The sequence below is a fragment of the Pleurodeles waltl genome, chromosome 12 (genome assembly GCF_031143425.1).
Source record: "Pleurodeles waltl isolate 20211129_DDA chromosome 12, aPleWal1.hap1.20221129, whole genome shotgun sequence".
NCBI lineage: Eukaryota > Metazoa > Chordata > Amphibia > Caudata > Salamandridae > Pleurodeles > Pleurodeles waltl.
In genome coordinates, this window is record NC_090451.1 from 646,033,656 (window position 1) to 646,057,768 (window position 24,113).

General features: G+C 47.2%; 1 protein-coding gene across 1 annotated transcript; it reads right to left on the reverse strand.

The window, feature by feature from the left end:
* Window positions 1-190: 190 nt before the first annotated feature.
* On the reverse strand, window positions 191-22,885 carry LOC138267170 (olfactory receptor 5AR1-like). Its single transcript, XM_069216020.1, has 2 exons — window positions 22,818-22,885; window positions 191-1,154 (listed from the first exon to the last, which is right to left on the reverse strand). The coding sequence occupies exons 1-2, from the start codon at window positions 22,883-22,885 to the stop codon at window positions 191-193; spliced, it is 1,032 nt and encodes a 343-aa protein (XP_069072121.1).
* Window positions 22,886-24,113: the final 1,228 nt, after the last annotated feature.

The window sequence follows — 24,113 nt, forward strand, 5'->3', positions numbered from 1 at the left end:
GCAACCCCCTTCAAGCATGTGCTCATAGCATGCTTTGACTAGCACCATATGTCACTGCTGCTCTTCCCTTAGGATATCTTTGTGTGTCAGCAGTTCTGCACCTAAAAATATATATTACTGCTGATAGGATAATGATGTTCTGATCTCCATGACGATTCGTTCTGTGGAGCTTTCCTTTTCTTTATACTCTTTATGTTCTCAATGGCAGCCTTTTTTTCAAGAGTGCACGTCTTAGGGCACCTTTTACTTCCTTGTTACGCATACTGTATATTATTGGATTAAGCATAGGTGTGACCACAGTGTAAAGTACGGAGAGGACCTTGTCCCGCTCTGGTGAGTAGCTTGACCTTGGTCGCAAGTACATGAAGATGATAGTCCCATAGTACATGCTTACTACAGTCAGATGTGAGCCACATGTGGAGAAGACTTTGCTCCTCCCCTTGGCTGAGCGGATCTTTAATATAGCAGACACAATGTGGACGTAAGAAACAAGGGTCAGAAGGAAGGAGAATAGTGCAATGATGCCACCTGAGATGTATACCATGATCTCGTTGACAGTGGTATCTTTGCAAGAGAGTCTGAAGAGTGCTGGCATCTCACACAGATAGTGGTTTACATGGTTGGACCTGCAAAAGGGCAGCATGAAAGTGAGATAGGCATGGATGACTGAATTTAGAAAGCCAATGGTCCATGCACTCCCTGCTAATTGAAGGCAAAATCTCCTGCTCATAATGGTGGTGTACCGCAAAGGGTTACAAATAGCCATGTAACGGTCCAATGCCATGATGGCCAAGGTAATGCACTCTGCTGCTCCAAGAGCCAGGGAGAAGTACATTTGAGCAGCGCACCCAAGGAAGGAGATCCTCCTATTCCTTCCCAGAGTGTTCTCCAGGATCTTGGGGGCCACTGTAGATGAGAAGCAGATGTCGATAAAGGATAAGTTGCTAAGGAAGAAGTACATGGGGGTATGAAGCTGGACATCAGTTATCATTAGGAGGAGGAGGATGGTGTTTCCACATATTGTAGTTGCATAAATAGCCAAGAAGAAGAGGAAATACAAGACTTGCAGGTGGGGAAGGCTTGAAAGACCTTGGAGGATGAATTCGCTGCCACTCGTTTGGTTTTGATGCTCGGTTGTGCTCGCAATGAAAGATCTAACAGAGGAAAGACAAAAACATTTAATGTCAAGCGGAAGTAAATGGTTCAGCAGTTTGACACAGACATGTACATTTCACTGCCTCAACTGATGCCCAAAAACTGGTGCCGGTGGCCAATGACTAAATATTTTCATGCCGCTGTTAGACTGCTTGTAGGCAAAGAGCTTGGAATCTAAGTCCAACCGACTTTGCAGTTTTGTCTGCATCCTTACAATTCCGTCGCAAATTGTTATCCGTATTAATAACTTTGGGATGAGTACTGTTGTCCCAAAACTGGGTGAAAAAGGACAGCTCTTAATGAAAGGGTTTCCACTCTATATACCAGATTACCAAATACAATATTTTTCTGTGAGCAATTTACCCCTGGTTTACTCTTGAATTTTCAAGGGGAAGTTACACCCACTCATAGAAAAACCTTAGCTTCCATCCTTCTTTAATCAGATATAAGGTCTAATTATTTATTTTCTCAACGCTGTTATCACAGAAAACTAATTCCTTAGTGGTAGTCGAAACCCTACAACTGTGGTCCTAAATGGTGACTATAACACTTTAGAACACTTAAAATGTAGTAGTGATAGTAGGAAACTATTTTCCCAAAATATAAAAACTTGAAATAAGAGGCATCAGAAACAATTGATGTAGTTTATGTGTGATACCTTGCCAAACACAATACAGTTAATGATTAAAGAATCTAAAATGAAAAAGAACTAAACAAAATGTACGTAGTAATCAAAAGTACTAAAACACGCTGAGTATGGTGGCATTAGAAAAAGGTTTCCAATGTTATCCAAAGGGAATTGTAAAACAAATGCGAAAACATGCCCTCCATTCTGTTGAACAGAACCCAAATATGCTGATCACTAACCTCTAAGCGGGCTTTTAGTTGTCTAGGGGATTGGAATATCCTTTGATATGGTAGATGTGATACCTAAAATTTGAAGGGATCAGATTGTGTACGCTCTCTTGGGATTAACCCACCAATGCCGGGAAACCTGGGAGTATCCTATTTGGTCGAATTACAATGTTTCTGTTTTAATTGTGCATTCAGAAAACATACTGGTTTTAGTTATCATTTCCTAAGTCAAGAAATTTTGAATTTACCTTCCAGAGTAAATACAATATAAAGGCCAACATGAGTATCGTTCAGGTAATGAAGTCCATTTGCCTCTCAATATACCAAAAATGTAAATGGAGAGGAATAGAAAAAAAATAAAATAAAAACAGGCATTAGTATGTGAACTGTTGTATCACAACCAACACATGAAATGAATAAGGAAACGTGTGCTGCAATTGGTCAAATAGTGTTGAAACACCTGCTAAGTACTGATCTACAGTCACATTATTATTGTGAAAAGGCAGCTCATGTAAAAGTACAGAAAATACAAAGCAACTTACAAGACAGTCAAAGACTTCTATATTCACAACACATGTTAGGTGCATCATAGCCTCCTAAAGCAATCTTCAAAATCATCCCTAAATTGCACAATGTTCCACAAACTGTGCAAACCACTCTCAGAAGCTCTGCAACTTCCTGGTAGATTATTTTGTTGGAAAACCTAAACCCATGGGAATTGCTTCCATTTACAAGCTAGGAGTGACATCCCTTGTCACTCAAGCTGAACGTTATCTCCAAAAACTGTGAAACCTAAAAAATATTCAACATCATTTCTTTAAAAGTAGCTACTGAAATAATGAAGGCTGAGTCTAACATTGGATCACCAACCAACTGTGCCCCTCAATTTACACATCCTTTTGGCATCCCTACTAACTTACCAGCAGAGATACCCAATGAACTAAAAGAACGAGTTACTTACCTTCGGTAACAACTTTTCTGGTGGATACATTAGCTACCTGTGGATTCCTCACCTAATGAATACTCCCATGGCGCCAGCATTCGACGGAAATCTTCTTCCTAGTCTCTGCACGTAGACGAGGACGTCACTCTAGCCCACGCGACGCCGTCTGACGTCATACAGGCAATAAGAGGTCCTCGACGACGTGCCGACGTCAGTACCAACATTTTTTACGTGCATGAGAACAACAACCCAATGCAGTGAAAGAGCAAGGCAACATCCCATAACATTGTAAAATACACAACATTGCAATAAAATGGTTGTAGATTTAATATAACTCTCTCTTTTTTTTTTTTTTAACCAACAAATATATGTAAATCATGTATATACCCAAAAATATATACATATATATATATATATATATATATATATATATATATATACATATAAATATATACAAGTGTCCATATATACATCATCTATTGCAATCCTGAAGACCAAGAGGAGCGCACTCAAGGATTACTTGGTAAGACCAGAAAGGCAACGGGGAGGCGGGTGGTACCGTGAGGAATCCACAGGTAGCTAATGTATCCACCAGAAAAGTCGTTACCGAAGGTAAGTAACTCGTTCTTCTGATGGATACAACTACCTGTGGATTCCTCACCTAATGAATAGAGTCCCAAAGCAGTACCACTCCCGGTGGTGGGTGCCGAAATGGTCAAACCAAGAAATCCTGCAGCACTGACTGTGCAAAATGGCCGTCCCTTCTGACCTCAGAGTCCAAACAGTAATGTTTCGCAAAAGTGTGAAGGGACGACCAAGTTGCGGCCTTGCAGATGTCGACCACAGGAACACCTCTGGCCAAGGCCGAAGTGGCCGACTTAGCTCTGGTAGAATGAGCTCTAATGCCATCAGGAGGATCCTTCTTTGCCAAAGAGTAACAGATTTTAATGCAAAGAACAACCCACCTGGAGAGTGTTCTCTTGTGGACTGCCTTTCCTCTCCTCTTGCCCACGTATCCGATGAACAGCTGATCCTCCATCCTGAAATCCTTCGTTCTATCAATGAAGAAGCTTAACGCCCTCTTTGGGTCCAAGCGATGTAGTCTCTCTTCCTCCTTTGAAGGATGAGGCGGAGTATAGAACGGGGACAAAGTAATTGTCTGGGCCAAATGGAAGGGTGAAACAACCTTCGGGAGGAAAGCAGCCTTGGTCTTCAACACCACCTTATCCCCATAAAAAGTTGTATAAGGGGGTTTTACCGATAAGGCTTGCAACTCACTCACTCTCCTTGCAGATGTTATAGCCACCAGGAAGACTGTTTTAATAACCAAATACCTTAAGGGGCAAGAATGCATAGGCTCAAAAGGGGTCCCCATAAGGAAAGTGAGGACCAAGGACAAATCCCATTGAGGCATAACGAATGGTTTTGGAGGATATTTATTTAGAAGACCTTTCAAGAATCTGAGAACAATAGGGGATTTAAATAACGATGGTTGATCTGGAAGACAAATGAAGGCTGACAAAGCCGACAAATAACCCTTAATGGTAGCCACTGCACAACCCTTCTGCGCTAGGGACAGAGCAAAAGACAAGACATCCGACAGATGAGCATGTAAGGGATCAATCTGTCTCTCCCCACACCACGTAACAAATTTAGACCACCTATTAGCGTAGATAGATTTAGTGGAGTGTCGCCTGGCCGCTAATATAACATCCACTACATCAGGCGGGAGAGAGAAGGAACTCAGGTTGCCCCGTTCAATCTCCAGGCATGTAGGTGTAGACTCTGGAGGTTGGGGTGTAAAACCTGCCCCTGCGACTGCGAGAGGAGGTCTGCCCTGAGAGGGAGACGGAGCGGAGGGCACAGCGAGAGTTGGAGAAGGTCGGAATACCACACCCTCCTTGGCCAATCCGGAGCTATTAAGATGACTTGGGCCCGGTCTTGGCGAATCTTCCTCAACACTCGAGGAATCAAGGGTATGGGGGGAAACGCGTAAAGCAACTGGTCGCACCAGGTTATCAGAAACGCGTCCCCCAATGCTCCCTGCACCGGATACTGGAGGCTGCAGAATAACGGACAATGCGCGTTCTCCCGAGTGGCAAACAGATCTATCCGAGGAAACCCCCACATCTGGAAGATTAAACAAACTTGATCTGGATGGAGACGCCACTCGTGGTCGGCCGAGAATTGGCGACTGAGACTGTCTGCACGTACATTCAAGACCCCGGCCAAATGATTTGCTACCAAGCAAATCTGATGGTCCTTTGCCCAGGACCATAGTCGAAGAGCTTCTCTGCAGAGAAGGTACGACCCTACTCCTCCCTGTTTGTTTATGTACCACATCGTGGTAGTATTGTCCGTCAGGACCTGTACCGACTGACCACGAAGGAAAGGGAGGAAGGCCTTGAGAGCCAGACGTACAGCCCGTAACTCTAACAGATTGATATGAAACCTCTGTTCCTCTGGAGACCAAAGTCCTTTGATCTCCAGATCCCCCAGATGAGCTCCCCACCCTAGAGTGGAAGCATCCGTTATGACCGTGGCCACTGGTGGCGACTGCGCGAACGGCTTTCCTTGCGAAAGATTGTTGCTCGCAATCCACCACTTCAAGTCCACAGCAGCATCTCTGGAGATCTTGACCGCACCTTCTAGATCTCCCTTGTGTTGAGACCACTGCCTTCGGAGGTACCACTGAAGAGCCCTCATGTGCCAGCGAGCATGCGTGACCAACAGTATGCAGGAGGCAAACAGACCGAGCAGACGAAGGACCTTGAGGACTGGAACTACCGCTCCATTTCGAAACATTGGAACCAATTCCTGAATATCTTGAAGCCGCTGAGGCGGAGGAAAGGCCCGATTCAATGTTGTATCCAGTACTGCCCCTATGAACAGGAGGCACTGAGAGGGCTCCAGGTGAGATTTGGGCACGTTCACCGAAAAGCCCAGGTCGAACCACAACTGGGTTGTTGACTGGAGATGATACGACACAAGCTCGGGGGACTTGGCTTTGATCAACCAGTCGTCCAAGTAAGGGAATACTGCTATCCCCTTCCTTCTGAGCTCTGCCGCAACCACTGACATCACCTTCGTGAAGACTCGAGGTGCTGAAGTAAGACCAAACGTGAGGACCGCAAACTGATAGTGCTGCGACCCTACCACAAACCGGAGATACTTCCTGTGCGACTTGAGTATCGGGATATGAAAATAAGCATCCTGCAAGTCGACAGACACCATCCAATCTTCTTTGTTCAACGCCAAAAGCACCTGTGCTAGGGTCAGCATCTTGAACTTTTCCTGATTGAGGAACCAATTCAAGATCCTCAGATCCAGGATCGGTCTCAACCGACCATCTTTCTTGGGAATCAGGAAGTACCTTGAGTAACAACCTTGACCCCTTTCCTGCTCTGGAACCAACTCCACCGCGCCCTTTGAAAGGAGGACTTGAACCTCCTGTTCTAGCAACAGGAGGTGTTCTTCTGAACAATAAGATGGGCGGGGCGGGAGGGGGGGCGGAAACTCCCGAAAGGGAAGGGTGTAGCCTTTCTCCACAATACTGATAACCCAAGTGTCCGTTGTAATAGTCTCCCACTTGTGGAGAAAATGCCGTAATCTTCCCCCTACAGGAGAGGAGTGAGTGGGAAATGGTGGAAGCCTAAGGCTGCTTTCCCTGCTGCACCCCTCCAGAGGACGAGGAAGAGGCAGAGTGCTGTTGAGAGGCTCCTCTGGTGCGGGCCCTACCTCTCCCTCTAAATGATCTATAGGGGTGAGAAGAGGCGGCTTGCTGGAACCTCCCCCGAAAGGAAGAGGAGGAAGAGCCACGCCTAAATCCACGAAACCTCCTGAAAAACCTGGAAGAGGCAGAGGAAGAAGGAGCTTGCAGCCCTAACGATTTGGCTGTGGCCCTGCTCTCTTTAAATCGCTCCAAGGCCGAATCTGCCTTTGCTCCAAACAGTTTGTCCCCATCAAACGGGAGGTCTAATAGGGTCGACTGTACATCCGCAGAAAACCCTCAATTACGGAGCCAGGCCTGTCTCCTTGCCACCACAGCCGTGCCCATCGCCCTAGCCACCGAGTCGGTCGTGTCCAGTCCAGACTGGATAATCTGGGTTGCGGCAGCCTGGGCGTCTGAGACAACATCCAAGAGTCCCTGGGGAAGCTCCGTAAAAGAAGATGAAATATCATCCATAAGAGCATGGACATATCTCCCCAGAATGCAAGTTGCGTTGGTGGCCTTCAACGCCAAACTGCAAGAAGAAAATATTTTCTTGGATTGCGCATCCAGTTTTTTGGAGTCCCTGTCTCCTGGCACCGTCGGGAAAGATCCAGGCGCTGATTTTGATGAACAGGAGGCTTGCACCACCAAGCTCTCCGGCGTAGGGTGTCTTGAAAGAAAGCCAAGGTCAGATGGTGCAGCCCGATATCTCCTGGCCACAGCCCTATGAACTGCCGAGGAAGATACAGGCTTCTTCCACACCTCCAACACCGGATCAAGCAAAGCCTCATTAAGCGGCAAGAGAGGCTCCGCTGCAGCAGAGGCCGGATGCAGCACCTCCGTCAATAAATTCTGCTTCGCCTCTGCCACCGGCAAAGGCAGGTCCAGAAAGTTAGCCGCCTTCCTCACCACCGCGTGAAAGGTAGCAGCCTCCTCCGTATACTCCCCTGGAGATGAAAGGTCCCACTCAGGGGAAGTATCCAGCCCACTGGCCGTATCCAGACCATGCAGTCCCTCACCAGAGTCCTCAACCTCTCCTTCTTCCAGGACTCGCTGGTACTCCTGCTCTTCCAACAGACGGAGAGCACGCCTCCTTACATGTAGTCTCTGCTCAATCCGCGGAGTCGACATGGCCTCTGCCGAAGTCGAAGATCGGCGCCGATCTCCAGAAGCATCCGACGCCGCATCCGGCGCCCCAGGCAGCTTCGGCGCCGATGAAGGAGCAGGACAAAGAGATCTTGGAGCCGATGGACCCACCGGAGTCACAGGACGAAATCCTGACGTCGACGGGATGGAAACCTCTGGAGCCAATCCCTCTGAAGCCACCGGAGCGGCCACCGGCGCCGACACCGGCGCCGAGCCCACATTCCCAAAAGGGAGAAAGGGCATAAAGGGTGCCGGCCGAAGAGGCGCAGGATCACCCAATGAAAAGGCCAAAGGCCCCGAAGGACCAGCCGGAGCACCTCCTGGAGCCATCTGCTGAAAGATGGTATACATCGCATTCAGAAATGCGGTACTATCGGCTCCAGGGGCTGGAAAAGCCGGATACTGAGGTGCCTGGATCGAAGGCGACCCCAACGCCGGCCTCGACGTCCGCGACGCCGGAGACATCACAAGAGGCTGCATCACCTCAACCACAGACGCTTGTCCAGGCGAAGTCGGTGACGCCGGAGAGGGCAACGGCGTCGATGGATGCGGCGTGACCGTCGGACTGACCTCCCAAGTCCTCCGACACCGAGCCGAAGGCGACCTCGAACGAGTCTCCTTGCTTGAATGACACCGTGAATCTCCACGGCGCCGGGAGTCTCGATGACGCCGATGAGACCTTGGCGAGAAAGACTTCTTGTGATGTTTTTCCTTTCTCTTCGACTTCGCCAGGAATAGTTTAGCCTCACGTTCCTTGAGGGCCTTCGGATTCATGTGCTGACATGAATCGCAAGTCACAACGTCGTGATCGGAGCTCAAGCACCAGAGACAGTCGGAGTGAGGATCTGTAACGGACATCTTGCCCCACACTCTCGACAGGGCTTGAAACCCGACTTTCTCTGAGACATTGTTACCGCAGAGAAGAACAACGCAACAGAAAACACACTGTAACCACTAAAGTAACAGTAGCTCCCTCGAAGATAACCGTTTCGAATGCACGGAAAAAAGGGAACTGACGTCGGCACGTCGTCGAGGACCTCTTATTGCCTGTATGACGTCAGACGGCGTCGCGTGGGCTAGAGTGACGTCCTCGTCTACGTGCAGAGACTAGGAAGAAGATTTCCGTCGAATGCTGGCGCCATGGGAGTATTCATTAGGTGAGGAATCCACAGGTAGTTGTATCCATCAGAAATACCCTGCTGACGACAACACGAAAGAAGCAAGGACTTGACTAATTGGACCAAGCAAATAACAGGCCAATATAAAGCGGACCACCTTTGAGGAAAAAACATTGAAAAGGCAGGTTCCTTTAGTGCCTGAAAACTGCTGACTGTTAGTGCAATCTAAAAATAAATAAAATAAAATACCAAATAATACAATTTGTTTATTTGAGAAAACAACCTCCTTTCAAACAAAAGAGGCAGATTTCCATCCTGGGAGACGCATTGCGTCTGAGTTAACTGCAAGCTTGGACTACCTTAAGATCACTGTAGACTCTAATGGTGTTGTTGCCCTCATACTTCATGACCTGTCAATAGCTGTCCACACTGTTGACTGTCAACTTCTATCCAAAACACAAAGTACTGTTCTTGATTGGATTAATAAATACCTGGCTGACAATCCCATCATCACATTCCCACCTTTTGCTCATCACCATTTAGGCAACCGGTTGGGGTCTTCCAAAGCAAACAATCCCCTCACTGATTTCTAATCTGTGTCCCACTGCCAAAACACACCAATTAATTAAGGCTTACAAAATATGTGCATGATAACTAGATCATTTAAAAACTGAACTTCAGAACTCAGTCAATGCCTACAAGAAGTAGACATCTAGAAGCAACAGAACTTAAAGATTAAGGCCCTCATTCCAACCCTGGCGGTCATAGACCGCCAGGGTGGCGAATGACGGAAGCACCGCCAACAGGCTGGCGGTGCTTCAATCGTCATTCCGACCGCGGCGGTACAGCCGCGGTCGCCCAGCCGGGTCCGGCGGTTTTCCGCCGGATTAACCCCGGCTGGGAGAATCCTCCATGGCGGCGCTGCTGGGGATTCTGACCCCCTTCCCGCCAGCCTGTTTCTGTCGGTTTTCACCGCCAGGAACAGGATGGCGGGAACGGGTGTCCTGGGGCCCCTGGGGGCCCCTGCACTGCCCATGCCACTGGCATGGGCATTGCAGGGGCCCCCTAACAGGGCCCCATGAAGCTTTTCACTGTCTGCTTAGCAGACAGTGAAAAGCGCGACGGGTGCAACTGCACCCGTCGCACACCTGCAACACCGCCGGCTCCATTCGGAGCCGGCTTCAGTGTTGCAGGCCTCTTTCCCGCTGGGCCGGCGGGCGCTATATTGGCTAGCGCCCGCCAGCCCAACGGGAAAGTCAGAATGGCCCCAGCGGTCTTTCGACCGCGGAGCGGCCATATGGCGGTTCCCGCCAGGCGGGCAGCGACCGCCGCCCGCTGGGGTCGGAATGACCCCCTAACTCTTCAGAAGTGGAGTTTCTCACATGTGGATTGTGAAATAATGTGCCCCATTGACTTTTAGCCTAAGGAAGTAGACCTCTACTAACCACGTAACCCGTCCAAAACAGAATTTATGTTTCATTCATCATAATCAGTTATAAGCTATGAGATTTCTTTGGGTAGTAGTTCCTGATCGTGTGAGCGGTCACTTCTTACAAGTCATTGTGGCACCAGTCTATTGTTATGTGTGGCCATGTGTATGCCATTAAGTAATGAGCGATACTCTTAGAAGTGCCTGAGTCATGCTTGAGTTTATTTGTTAGGAAGTGCATCAGGTACGGTGTCATGTAAGTGAATAACTGATGGAACACAAGTACTATGTTTGGTCAGCATTCACAAGTATGTACGTAAGTGGAAAAGGTGTCTATGTTGAAACATCCAATGTAAAAGTGAAAAAACACAAGCAGGCCAAGGAGAACCATAAGTCAAATGGAATTGTTTATTGCTCTCTGATGTTCGTGAATGCAGTACAGCAGTTGTCGGATTCCACTCACACACAAGCCAATGTGCATAGGCAGTAAATAAATACAAGCTGTGACAATTCAACAATAATTTGATGTGCTATGTCTTGTTGTCCTGAGATTTACAGGTCAGACTTTTATTGAGGCCATATTTATATACTGAGCAAATGTAACAAGTGAAAAAGCTACTGCCTTTGGTTGCCATAAAACACACTCTTCCTTCTCCATGTTAGTGTTTGCCTTCAGCTCTCAGAGGCATATTAGGCTTTTAAGATTACTTTATTTTGTGAACATCAATGATGCTTTATTAGTGAGGGAGGTTTTGAAATCAGTGTGTTTAAAGTCGTACTAACTGCTGTTGATGATCCTACTTATATGATGTGCGTCATAGAACCAGTGATTAATTATGTTATCTGTTGTAGATTTCTTATGACTGTTAAGAAGGGATGGCCTATAAGGAGATCCACTAGAATCATGAGCTGGCATACCCTGCACATAGCAGAGGGCCACCTTTGTTCGCTCCAGAGGAGACTCCAGCAGCTTCTTACATGGTGGTTGTGACATCCACCAGCGCCAAAACAGCAGGACCTTGAGAGCTCTGCGGAGCCGGAGAGCTTCCTGTTTTGCCCCTTGATCACACAGAAGCTGCAAACCTGTTGCAGGGCCCGCATCATACACGTTGTATATCTAACTCCTATACGGCTGCTACATCCTTCACTGATGGCATATTGATTGATTAAATAGCTACGCCTTGGTAATATCACATAATTTGAGTATGCCTTTCATTCGTCTCAAGGATGTGGCTGTGGAGTAGGTGTGAAGTTCTGCCAATTGGAAGTTGTGAGTGCACTATGTAATTCTGGGGGTGCAGCATTTTTTGCATAGTTATGGATTTGCAGCATTTGCCACATAATACTCCATTGCTGCATAATCTGCAGATTTAAAAAAATAAAAAACATTCTAGCTCGAACGGATCAAAGGTTACTAAAGACATAGGGCCTTGTTTCAAGTTTACCGGACAGGAAAGCTGTCCGCCGAACTCCCGACAGGGTGACTGCTGACTGCATGGTGACCTCCTCCCTGGAGTTAGGAGTTTCCCGCTAGGTCGACGCAGCATTGTCTCTGGCTTGTGATCGAGCCGGTCACAATGCTGTAGCCAGTAGGGTGCAATAGCACCCTCGCAAACTTCACTGCCAAGTGGATGGGCAGTGCAGGGGCCCCCCTGTGGCCCCCTGCACCTGTTCTCCACCAGCCTTTTCATGGCAGTGTAACCGCCATGAAAAGGCTGGCAGAGAACAAGGTCCTAATCCGCAGGGCCCTGGTGGATTACGATCTCTGCCACCGTCAGGCCTCCGAGATCATGGATTCTGGCAGAGCTGGCGGTTCCCTGGTGGACTGACTGCCAGGGTTGTAATGTGCCAGTCGGACCACCGCATTAGCAGCCACACTCATAACGAGGTCCATAGTGACAAGTGCTCGCTCCCAGTGGGAGGCCTTTCGCAGTGGTTAACTGGTCATCTTTCAGTTGTTATTTCTCTATTTGGATTTTAAAAAGATACTAATGAGGTGAAATATTTCCCCAGTCTGTATTACCACAAGTACAAATTACAAACTAATGAAGTAATACTATCACAAAATGTCCCACATTATGCTGACAAATTTGCCTTTTCTTGCCACGTAATTTGATCAACCCTGCAGCATAATTAGGTGCTCCCCTGAGGCATAATGCCAGTGGCCCTGCCTATTATCAGGCATACTGGCAGGCATTCTTCTGTGCAGCGGGAACATAATTATTTTTGCCTCTGAAGCTCTGGGTATGTTCTCGCCCTCAATGGGTCAAGCAGTGTATCTTAAGGGCTAAACCAGTAAGTGATCAGTGCTGAGGCCTAGCTAACCTTAATGTTTTATCCTGTAGACTTACCACTTCCAGTTTTGCAGCAAAGTAATGCAATTAACTTACTGCAGACATGCTTTTGGGCAACAAAACTGTCCCAGAGTTCCATCCGCCTGAAATGATGAATTCTTTTTTCAGCAGTGCACAGTAATTTTCTGCCTCTCTATTCCCACCCGGTCCTCCCAGTTCAGTCAACTAGACTACAAAAGAAATGTTCTCCTTTGGGCTATCGCTTGTTCCATGCCCCCTGCAAAGCTTTGCTCCACTAGAACTGCTCCGAACACTCTTCTAAATGGATAGAATATTGCAGGAGTTTATTAAAACAAAGTTGTCCCTCAGAACTGTCCTAAGGGGTCCCTCCCTGCATCCTTGCTACCCTGTCTCCAGTCTTTTGTAGTGACAGCTGTCAGCTCATACATAATAGAAATTTAACCTGATCCCTGGAATGTTCAGCCCAGAATACCGTTACACTGTGTAGGAAAGTACCATCTTGCCTGGCATGTTACCCCCATTTTTCACTGTATATATGTTGTTTTAGTTGTATGTGTCACTGGGACCCTGTTCACCAGGGCCCCATTGCTCACAAGTGTGCCTGAATGTGTTACCTGTGTAGTGACTAACTGTCTCACTGAGGCTCTGCTAATCAGAACCTCAGTGGTTATGCTCTCTCATTTCTTTCTAAATTGTCACTAACAGGCTAGTGACCAATTTTACCAATTTACATTGGCTTACTGGAACACCCTTATAATTCCCTAGTATATGGTACTGAGGTACCCAGGGTATTGGGGTTCCAGGAGATCCATATGGGCTGCAGCATTTATTTTGCCACCCATAGGGAGCTCTGACAATTCGTACACAGGCCTGCCACTGCAGCCTGAGTGAAATAACGTCCACGTTATTTCACAGCCATTTTACACTGCACTTAAGTAACTTATAAGTCACCTATATGTCTAACCTTTACCTGGTAAAGGTTAGGTGCAAAGTTACTTAGTGTGAGGGCACCCTGGCACTAGCCAAGGTGCCCCCACATTGTTCAGGGCCAATTCCCTGAACTTTGTGACTGCAGGGACACCATTACACACGTGCACTACATATAGGTCACTACCTATGTGTAGCTGCACAATGGTAACTCCGAATATGGCCATGTAACATGTCTAAGATCATGGAATTGCCCCCTCTATGCCATCCTGGCATTGTTGGCACAATTCCATGATCCCAGTGGTCTGTAGCACAGACCCTGGCACTGCCAAACTGCCTTTCCTGGGGTTTCACTGCAGCTGCTGCTGCTGCCAACCCCTCAGACAGGTTTCTGCCCTCCTGGGGTCAAGCCAGGCTTGTCCCAGGATGGCAGAACAAAGGACTTCCTCTGAGATAGGGTGTTACACCCTCTCCCTTTGGAAAATGGTGTGAAGGCAGGGGAGGAGTAGCCTCCCCCAGCCTCTGGAAATGCTTTCTTGGGCACAGATGTGCCCAATTCTGCATAAGCCAGTCTACACCGGTTCAGGGGACCCCTTAGCCCTGCTCTGGCGCGAAACTGGACAAAGGAAAGGGGAGTGACCACTCCCCTGACCTGCACCTCCCCTGGGAGGTGTCCAGAGCTCCTCCAGTGTGCTCCAGACCTCTGCCATCTTGGAAACAGAGGTGCTGCTGGCACACTGGACTACTCTGAGTGGCCAGTGCCACCAGGTGACGTCAGAGACTCCTTCTGATAGGCTCCTTCAGGTGTTGCTAGCCTATCCTCTCTCCTAAGTAGCCAAACCCTCTTTTCTGGCTATTTAGGGTCTCTGTCTCTGGGGAAACTTTAGATAACGAATGCAAGAGCTCATCCGAGTTCCTCTGCATCTCTCTCTTCACCTTCTGCCAAGGAATCGACTGCTGACCGCGCTGGAAGCCTGCAACACTGCAACAAAGTAGCAAAGACGACTACTACAACTCTGTAACGCTGATCCTGCCGCCTTCTCGACTGTTTTCCTGGTGGTGCATGCTGTGGGGGTAGTCTGCCTCCTCTCTGCACTAGAAGCTCCGAAGAAATCTCCCGTGGGTCAACGGAATCTTCCCCCTGCAACCGCAGGCACCAAAAAGCTGCATTACCGGTCCCTTGGGTCTCCTCTCAGCACGACGAGCGAGGTCCCTCGAATCCAGCAACTTTGTCCAAGTGACTCCCACAGTCCAGTGACTCTTCAGTCCAAGTTTGGTGGAGGTAAGTCCTTGCCTCACCACGCTAGACTGGATTGCTGGGAACCGCGACTTCTACAGCTACTCCGGCCCCTGTGCACTTCCGGCGGAAATCCTTTGTGCACAGCCAAGCCTGGGTCCACGGCACTCTAACCTGCATTGCACGACTTTCTAAGTTGGTCTCCGGCGACGTGGGACTCCTTTGTGTAACTTCGGGTGAGCACCGTTTCACGCATCCTCGTAGTGCCTGTTTCTGGCACTTCTCCGGGTGCTACCTGCTGCTGAGAGGGCTCCCTGTCTTGCTCGACGTCCCCTTTCTCTCCTGGTCCAATTTGCGACCTCCTGGTCCCTCCTGGGCCACAGCAGCGTCCAAAAACGCTAACCGCACGATTTGCAGCTAGCAAGGCTTGTTGGCGTTCTTTCGGCGAGAAAACACTTCTGCACGACTCTCCACGGCGAGAGGGATCCGTCCACCAAAGGGGAAGTCTCTAACCCTTTTCGTTCCTGCAGAAACCTCAGCTTCTTCTGTCCAGTAGAAGCTTCTTTGCACCCACAGTTGGCATTTCCTGGGCATATGCCCATCTCCGACTTGCTTGTGACTTTTGGACTTGGTCCCCTTGTTCCACAGGTACCCTAGATTGGAAATCCATCATTGTTGCATTGTTGGTTTGTGTCTTTCCTGCATTATTCCTCTATCACGACTTCTTTGTCTTTGGGGGAACTTTAGTGCAATTTGCACTCACTTTTCAGGGTCTTGGGGAGGGCTAATTTTCTAACTCTCACTATTTTCTAATAGTCCCAGCGACCCTCTACAAGGTCACATAGGTTTGGGGTCCATTCGTGGTTCGCATTCCACTTTTGGAGTATATGGTTTGTGTTGCCCCTATCCCTATGTGTCCCCATTGCATCCTATTGTAACTATACATTGTTTGCACTGTTTTCTAAGACTATACTGCATATTTTTGCTATTGTGTAGATATATCTTGTGTATATTTCCTATCCTCTCACTGAGGGTACACTCTAAGATACTTTGGCATATTGTCATAAAAATAAAGTACCTTTATTTTTAGTATAACTGTGTTTTGTGTTTTCTTATGATATTGTGCAAGTGACACTTGTGGTACTGTAGTAGCTTCACACGTCTCCTAGTTCAGCCTAAGCTGCTCTGCTAAGCTACCATTATCTATCAGCCTAAGCTGCTAGACACCCTATACACTAATAAGGGATAACTGGGCCTGGTGCTAGGTGCAAGTACCCCTTGGTACTCACTACAAGCCAGTCCAGCCTCCTACACACTGCAAATCTGGTTTTGGTAGCCTCGTCATATCAAAGTTATGTATTTAATGTTATATTACATTTTATACAACAGAAATATGTCATGTAGGTCGGAAAACACATAACCTAAAATCATGTTATACATTGGAAACAGGTAGAACAAATATACTCCTCACTCTGCTTCCCATATCCATTGCCTTACTGAGTGACAGTTATGGGGTCCATAAACTGGTCCTGTTAAGTATGCCATAATCAAAGCAGAGGCCAAACACCAGCTGTCCAAGGCAAAAACAAATGAGCAATTCAAATAAAGTGGGGTTTCAAGCATACAGACAATAAGGGCCAGATGTATCAAAGGGTTTGACCCATCTTGTGTCTTTGGGAAAATGTGCCCATACATATGGCCCAAATGTCCTACTGTTTCACTTGCCATTACTTCCGTTCAGAATGCCCACCACTCAGTAGTTAAGTACTATCTTCACCATTAGTCAAGGTACACACTATGGTATTTCACACCAGCTCAGCATCAGATGACTCATTAGGCGGCACTATCCCTGCATTGGGGCTGGGTACACACTGAAGGTGTGTTGAGTATTTGCTTTGATCATGAAGTAGAAAACATCAACCTTAGTGAAGTTAGGCAAAGTTTTCTGGCTTGTTTTTCCTGAGGTGAAGCAAACAGGCCCATCCTACAGCTGCTTTGTTGTGTTATGCAGATTTGTAGAGCGCACTGTCACCCGGGAGGGTATCCTGGCACTGAGCAGGTGTGAGTCTAGGCATACCTATAGCCTAGTGGGACTTTCAAAAAGCCAAGTCTGGTTGAGAAATTCAACAAGTGAGGAGGAGGCTCTTATGTGTAGTGGCAGGTCTTTCCATGCCTTAGGTGCGATTTAGGAGAAGCTCCACTGCCAGATTCGGGCTTCCGTATGCGTGGGATTTGTGCAAGTAGGAGTCTGGATCAAGGTTTGTGAAAGCAGATGTGATTATTGAGGTATGCTGGGTCAGTGTTATGCAGTGCCTTGAAAGTGAGGGGGAGGGGTCTGAATTGTAACATTTGTGAATGGGGAAGCAGTAGAGCTCCTTCAGGTGTTGTGTGATGTGGGTAAGGTGTGGGAGGGTGAGATTGATTCTGGTCACCGGTTTCTGAATGTTCTGAAGCCTTCTAGTGAGGGTTTTGTTGATCTCGGCATAGAGGGTGTTACCATAGTCCAGTTTACTTGTGACCAGTGAATGCATGAGATTTTTCTGGGTGCTAATTGGGTGTCATTTGAAAATCTTCCTCAGCACCTTCAGAGTATGGAAGCCAGTCATATTGAGTTTGCTGTGACGGTTTTGTGAGGCAGGATAGGATGTCTTTTGGGTAGGATAACTGCAGAAGGAATTACTGACCAGCAACCTTGGAGCTCCAAAACAATTTCTGAGGTGTCAGAGGTGGAGCAAAGTATGGTGTGGGGTGGGGAACAGCCGGGGATTAGGGAGGAGCAGGCAATTGTTTTTTCCACACTCTCAAATTAGAAGAAACAAGGTGGGGAGAGGGTAAATCGAGGTGGCTTAAATGGGAATTTTCTTGGGGTGGAGGAGGATCAGAGTATGGGAAGTGTAAATCTTTGGAATTTCGGTACCGGATGGTTGACCTAGGCTTGATATGCCACTACATAATTTTGAAAATCTTTGCAAATTACCTGGACCATTTACTAAATGGCTGAGAGAATGTTTCTAGACATTTATAGGTGCATGAAAGATGCAAAAATGTGTCTTTCTTTTACATGATTGTTTATGAGAGGGAGAATCGTTTTTATTAACCATAGCATCCTGAGCAACGAGTTTGTCTCTTTGTAAGACACTGTTGCGCTGAACCATCCTGAAGCATTTCTCCACTCCAATGCAAAATATATATTTTTGGTGAATCTGTCTTTTCTCTCAGATTTCTTAACCTGGGCAGAAAAAACTAATTTCGGTGACTGTGAAATATATTAAGGAAAATACAGAATTTCATATTTAAAATGCATATTTTCAGCTGAAAAGAAGAAAGCGATCAAATATTTTGGGTCTGATTACGACCTTGGCGGAGAGGATTACAAACGTGACGGATAACCCACCCGCCGTATTACAAGTTCCATTATATCCTATGGAACTTGTAGTACGGTGGAAGGGATATCCGTCATGTTTGTGACGGAGTAACTCCCTCCGCCAAGGTCGTAATCAGGCCCTTAGTGCTGGCATTTTCAGATTATTGTTAGTAACTAATGAGAGCAAAAAACTTTAAGCATATACCTGCATGTTCTGTTCTCTAGGATGCTAGACAGTTTTGAAGCGTACAGATTTCTGAAGCAACAGTCAAAGTTCTTGATGCTGGTTCTCAGTTCTTCAGTTAGCAAGCAAGATTTGTGATCACAGGGTTGCTCTTCAATAGGAGATTCAGTTGCTAACGTGAAAATAAGAAATGTATTTAATGAAATGGGCCATGGTTGCATAATGTTTCATAGATTTGAATGGTGAAATCTGAGCTTTAACATTACCTTCAAAAGAAACTGATTACAAAATAATTCATCTAAGGCTGTCGCCAGCACTCCATGCACAAATGTTATTGACCAAAATTGATGCCCCATTTGCCTACTGCCCCAAAGAGATCCCATAACTCCTGCATTCAGCTTTGCCTTCGCCTTAAGAGGTTGGAAAATGAATATTGCTGGAGTCAGAAATGAAGAAAGTTTATTTTACAAAAAGCTAAAACTTCAGTGTTGGTCTGCAGGCTCCATACCTATGTCTTGCATGTGGCTCTAACCTACCCTTTACATGTACGTCACGAATCATCAAAGCCCAGTTTCCCAATTCTCCTCATGTATCAAGAGGACAGTTCAAGCTTTCTCTAATACTTTTGCTATTTGACCTTCCTAGAAGGACACCGGTCACTAATATAGGAATAATATAATACAGGAAAGTAAACACAGGAATATTTCAGAAAACAGAGGGGTCACTATGAATTTGGGGCGTCAGTAATGTGGCAGTCCGAGTGCCACATTACAACCGAGGGCCACCAGGGAACCGCCAGTTCCACCTGGATCGGAGATCCCGACGGTCTGGAGGTGGTGACAGTCCTAATCCACCAGGGCAATGCTGCAAGCAGTGCTGCCCTGGGGATTACAACCTCCTCCGCAAGCGCAGTTTCATGGCAGTAGCACCCCCATGTAAATGCTGGCAGAGAACAGGTGGTTGGTGTACCCTGCAGGCAACAGCATTGCAGCCGGCTCGAGTACGAGCCGGAGACAATGCTGTAGCCAGCTTCCTGCTAGGCCAGCGGGTGGAAACTCAGGTTTCCACCCACTGACCTAGTGGGAAACACTTAATGGGGCTGGCGGGGTGGTAGCCTGTGTGGCGGCAACCTCCCCGTCGGAAGCTCAGCAGATGGAAAAAACTGTCCGCCGAACTCATAATGACCCCCATAATATCCCAAAATTATTTATTGAGACCATTAATATCTCCTTCCTACTTCTCCTTTATCTATTTAAAGACACTATAGGAAAAGCAGAAACTGTAGTTGATACATACATAGCATTGTAAGGTATTAATATATATATAACTATAGAATTACAATGTGGATATACAATGTGGAATTTTAGTTTGCAGAACGTGGGAATCAATTAATGTGAATTTTGGACAATACAATAATTATCTGCTGGTTCATATAGAATGTCACTGGCAGAATATAAACATAATTTACAAGAATATTTCCCCTTTGAACTTAATAGAAAATCTACACTCAATAGGACAACATTGTTGTAAACTACATTTAGAATACTACTTTATGTTGGACAGTATTAGTGTAGGCACCATTCTGCCATAAAACCACAAATGCAAATAGGAATAAACACCACAAAATCTTTCCTCAATTCCTCAGTTTTTCATAGGGAAAAAAATAATTGTGTAGGGGGCAGTTCAAGGAGATCACTATTGCTGGCTTCCAGATGTTACAGATTGATGTAAACTTCTACATACTGATAATGTTATAAAAGGACAGCTGTTTATTGGTTTGATGGTGTATGGTTCAAAGAAGCAAATCTGAAGCGAATCAATGGGAGTTGCACTTGGAGCTGAAATTGGCTTTTTGGAAATCTTTTAATTGACAGATTTTTACACATATTTGTATCACAAATTATGGGAGAACATTCCTCAACAGCCAATGTTTTTAGCCACAATAGACATCAGTTGTGTGAGAGTGATAGAAGAATATAGGCCCTCATTCCGAGCCTGGCGGGCGGCGGAGGCCGCCCGCCAGGCTTCCCCCCTCCGAAATACCGCTCCGCGGTCTTATTCCGAGTTTTCCCCTGGGCTGGCGGGCGGTCTTCACAAGACCGCCCGCCAGCCCAGGGGAAAACTCCCTTCCCACGATGACGCCGGCTCGTAATAGAGCCGGCGGAGTGGGAAGGTGCGACGGGTGCAGTTGCACCCGTCGCGTATTTCAGTGTCTGCTTTGCAGACACTGAAATACTTTTAGGGGCCCTCTTACGGGGGCCCCTGCCGTGCCCATGCCATAGGCATGGGCACGGCAGGGGCCCCCAGGGGCCCCGCGACTCCCCCTCCCGCCATCCGGTTCCCGGCGGGAGAACCGCCAGGAACTGGATGGCGGGAGGGGGAGTCGGAATCCCCATGCCGGCGCAGCATGCTGCGCCGGCTTGGAGGATTCCTTTGGGGCAGCGGGAAACCGGCGGGAGACCGCCGGTTTCCCTTTACTGACCGCGGCTAAGCCGCCGCGGTCAGAATGCCCCGCGGGGCACCGCCGGCCTGTCGGCGGTGCCACCGCGTCCCACGGCCCTGGCGGACTTGTTCCGCCAGGGTCGTAATGACCCCCATATTCTTAACACATGCGTTAGCAATGTCAAGAAATAGATATTAATCCCTAGGAAAACAAGCTGTGATGATACACAATATTGGTGTTTAGGTTAAAGACCATATACATATCTGTGAAACAAAACTTGGCAACCTTACAAAATTAAATTAAATGTCCTTGGCAATGCTGGAGGAACATTCCACCCATAGATAAAATATAGTGTTGCAAAAACATCAATTCTTCTCAATAGTATAAGGAATAAATGATTATATCAGTTGAAAAGACAAATAAAGGCCCTTGAAATCTGTTGTAACCTATTCCGGGGATGTCATGGGGCAAGGAGAGGTTACTGTGTCACAGCTGTGGGGACTGGGGTTGTATCCCTCTGATATCCTGGGATGCATCCCACCATGGCTCTGCAAACTAGACAAAGTACTACCTCTTCAGTGTTTAATTCTCTGTGCTAGTGTTGGCGGGCAGTCCCAGGCTTCAGAGGGAGGTAGTGTGGGGATGCATCAAGCGCAAAACTCAACAATCACATAGCCATGCAATAACTGATTGTCCAACCCAGTGCTCATCATTTTAGAAAACAACGTACTTTAATACACTCAAAAACTAGGTACTACACACTACAATATACAGATCTACTGGCATATGGCTATTGTACTCAGGATTTAAGGTCCCCCTCTCTACTGCACCTTCACTTTACCTCAGTGTAAGGACAGTGTGGCCAATTTCAAGCACAGGTTGAATGTTACCCATCTGGCATTGAGAGATTGTGCACTCAAGTTCATGGTTAGCATTTCCAATATCAATCTCACCAGCATGAGCCTTTTACTCGAGATGTCACTAGGCTGCTTTCAAAAATTCTCAGGTGGCAGGATGGCTGTGACTCTCTCCACAGTGCCACAGTGGCTTGGTCTGCTGTTGGGCACAATTTTTGGAATCGAAGTGGCACAATTAACTCAGTCCCACATCAGTAGTGTCACGGTTCGGCAGCTTCAGAATCACAACGGTGCAGTCAACTAATTTCACACTTCAGAACAGTGCCGTGCCACCGAACACATTCAGGTTCACTTTAGTCCTATCACCCACACTTCATGACAATGCCACAGAAGAGGCCACTAATCGAAAGACAGACGGGGTCATTAAGAGTTTGACAGGCAGAAAAGCCCGCCCCCCCCCCCAAACTCCCACGGTCAGGTTGCTGCATGTGTGGTCGCCTTTCCGTGGGCCCCATTAGGAGTTCCCCGCTAGGACAGCGGGTGGAAACTGTTTCCACCTGCTGGCCCAGTGGGGAACAGTCCACAACACTGACGCCGGTGGCAATGTTGCGGTGCGTAGGGTGCAACAGTACCCGTTGTGCTTTTCACTGTCTGCAGTGCAGACAGTGAAAAGTGCAACGGGGCTGTCCATGGGGGGCCCTGCACTGCCCATGCCAACTCCATGGGCAGTGGAGGGGCCCCCATGGGGCCCCCTGCACTCCAACTCCGCCAGATTTTACAAGGTAGTGCAACCGCCATGTAAAAGCTGGAGGAGAGGGGGGACGTAATCCTCAGGGCGGTGCTGCATGCAGCGCTGCCCTTGGGGATTAGGGCCGCCAGCACCACCAGGTAAGGGAACTGGCGATGCTGGTAACCCGACTGTGGCAAAACCACCACAGTTATAATGAGGCAGTCAGACCACTGCCAAAGTGATGGGACCACCGCTTTGGTGGCGGTCAGACTGCCACAATGAACTGGCGGTTTGAAGACTGCCAGGGTCGTAATGACCGCCACAGTGTTCCGACTGAGGAACACACTGGTCGTTCTCTCTCTCTCCCTCTCTCTCTTGTCTCTTCTAGGCAGACAGACTCACAGCTCCAGGGTCAGCTGCTTCTTGCTCACCCTTGAAGTTAGCATCTTCTTCAGGATTGGCTCACTCATTCCCTCCTCTTCTGAGGTAGGTCACTTTTCACTTTAGGACATGGAGACAGCGCTTCCTTCAGGTCAGATACCAAGTGATATCCCTGAACTCTGGAAAGCTGGCTATCTGGCAGACACCAGCTCTGGTTGCAGAGCAGTCCCCTGGGCACTTAGGATACCCCTTCCTTGGTCAAAGAGAACTTGGAAATGGAACAACAAGTGGGTGACTTGCTCCAACTTTTATACGGATAAAGCAGACAGGGGATGTGTATTCACTATCTGCACTTTTAGAACTCATGTAGGTCAGGTCTCCTTTCAGGTGTTGTTTCCATACTGTTTTGCAGACCTAGTATTTGGATGGAGTGATGCTTCCTACATCAGTATCATCCCCAAGTTGGAGCAACCACAACAAAAGGTGTAAGCAGTCCTGACATAGCTTTCAAGAGCCAAACTCAACAGTGATCAAGTAGAGAAACAAAAGGCCGGCCTCACCTGAAGGGCCCTTCACACACTGAATAAAAGAGGGTGCAGTCCCACCCTTCACTACGCCCATCTACCAAATGGTGGTTTTCAGAAAGACTCATTATAAGCACCTGCAACAAAATGAACTAATCCAATTTCTAACGGGAAATCTTGCCTCTTCTGTCCCCACTTCACTGTATGTTTCCTCCACAAGGCTTCAGGAATATTATAAACACACTTCCACTGTCTGCCTAACAACCGACCTTCAGAATTTCAAATGGTTTCCAATACACCCTCTACAGAAGTAGGGTCTATACCATTTTCGCATGAGCAAATAAACATGAACATATTTGCTGAGAAGAAAACTTCTCTACAATCTTACCAAATTTGGGAGTATTAACTCCCTATTGCCAGCTGATAAATGTTTACTCCTTCAATTGACAGGTATGAACCATACTCTATTAAAGACAAGAATGTGTTTTGCAAATATCAATTGATACCCATAAATATCCAGGTGTTCAACTATTTTCCAAGCAATTCCTAACCTGAAACTCTCCCCTCCAATCCTGGAACTCCCCCTGCTCCCTATAGTAGCAGATTACTTAGAGATAAAAGTCCATCATAGTGGTCTAATTTCAGGTGTCCATTTCAGTTTTCATGAAGCAAAACGTATTTTACAACAGAACAGTTGGGATTATTCATAAATGTAATGTAGAGTTGCGAGTAATTTACATGAGTAAATTACTCTTACACTTTTGAGTAACTTTACTATTTTGGCCTGTTCACA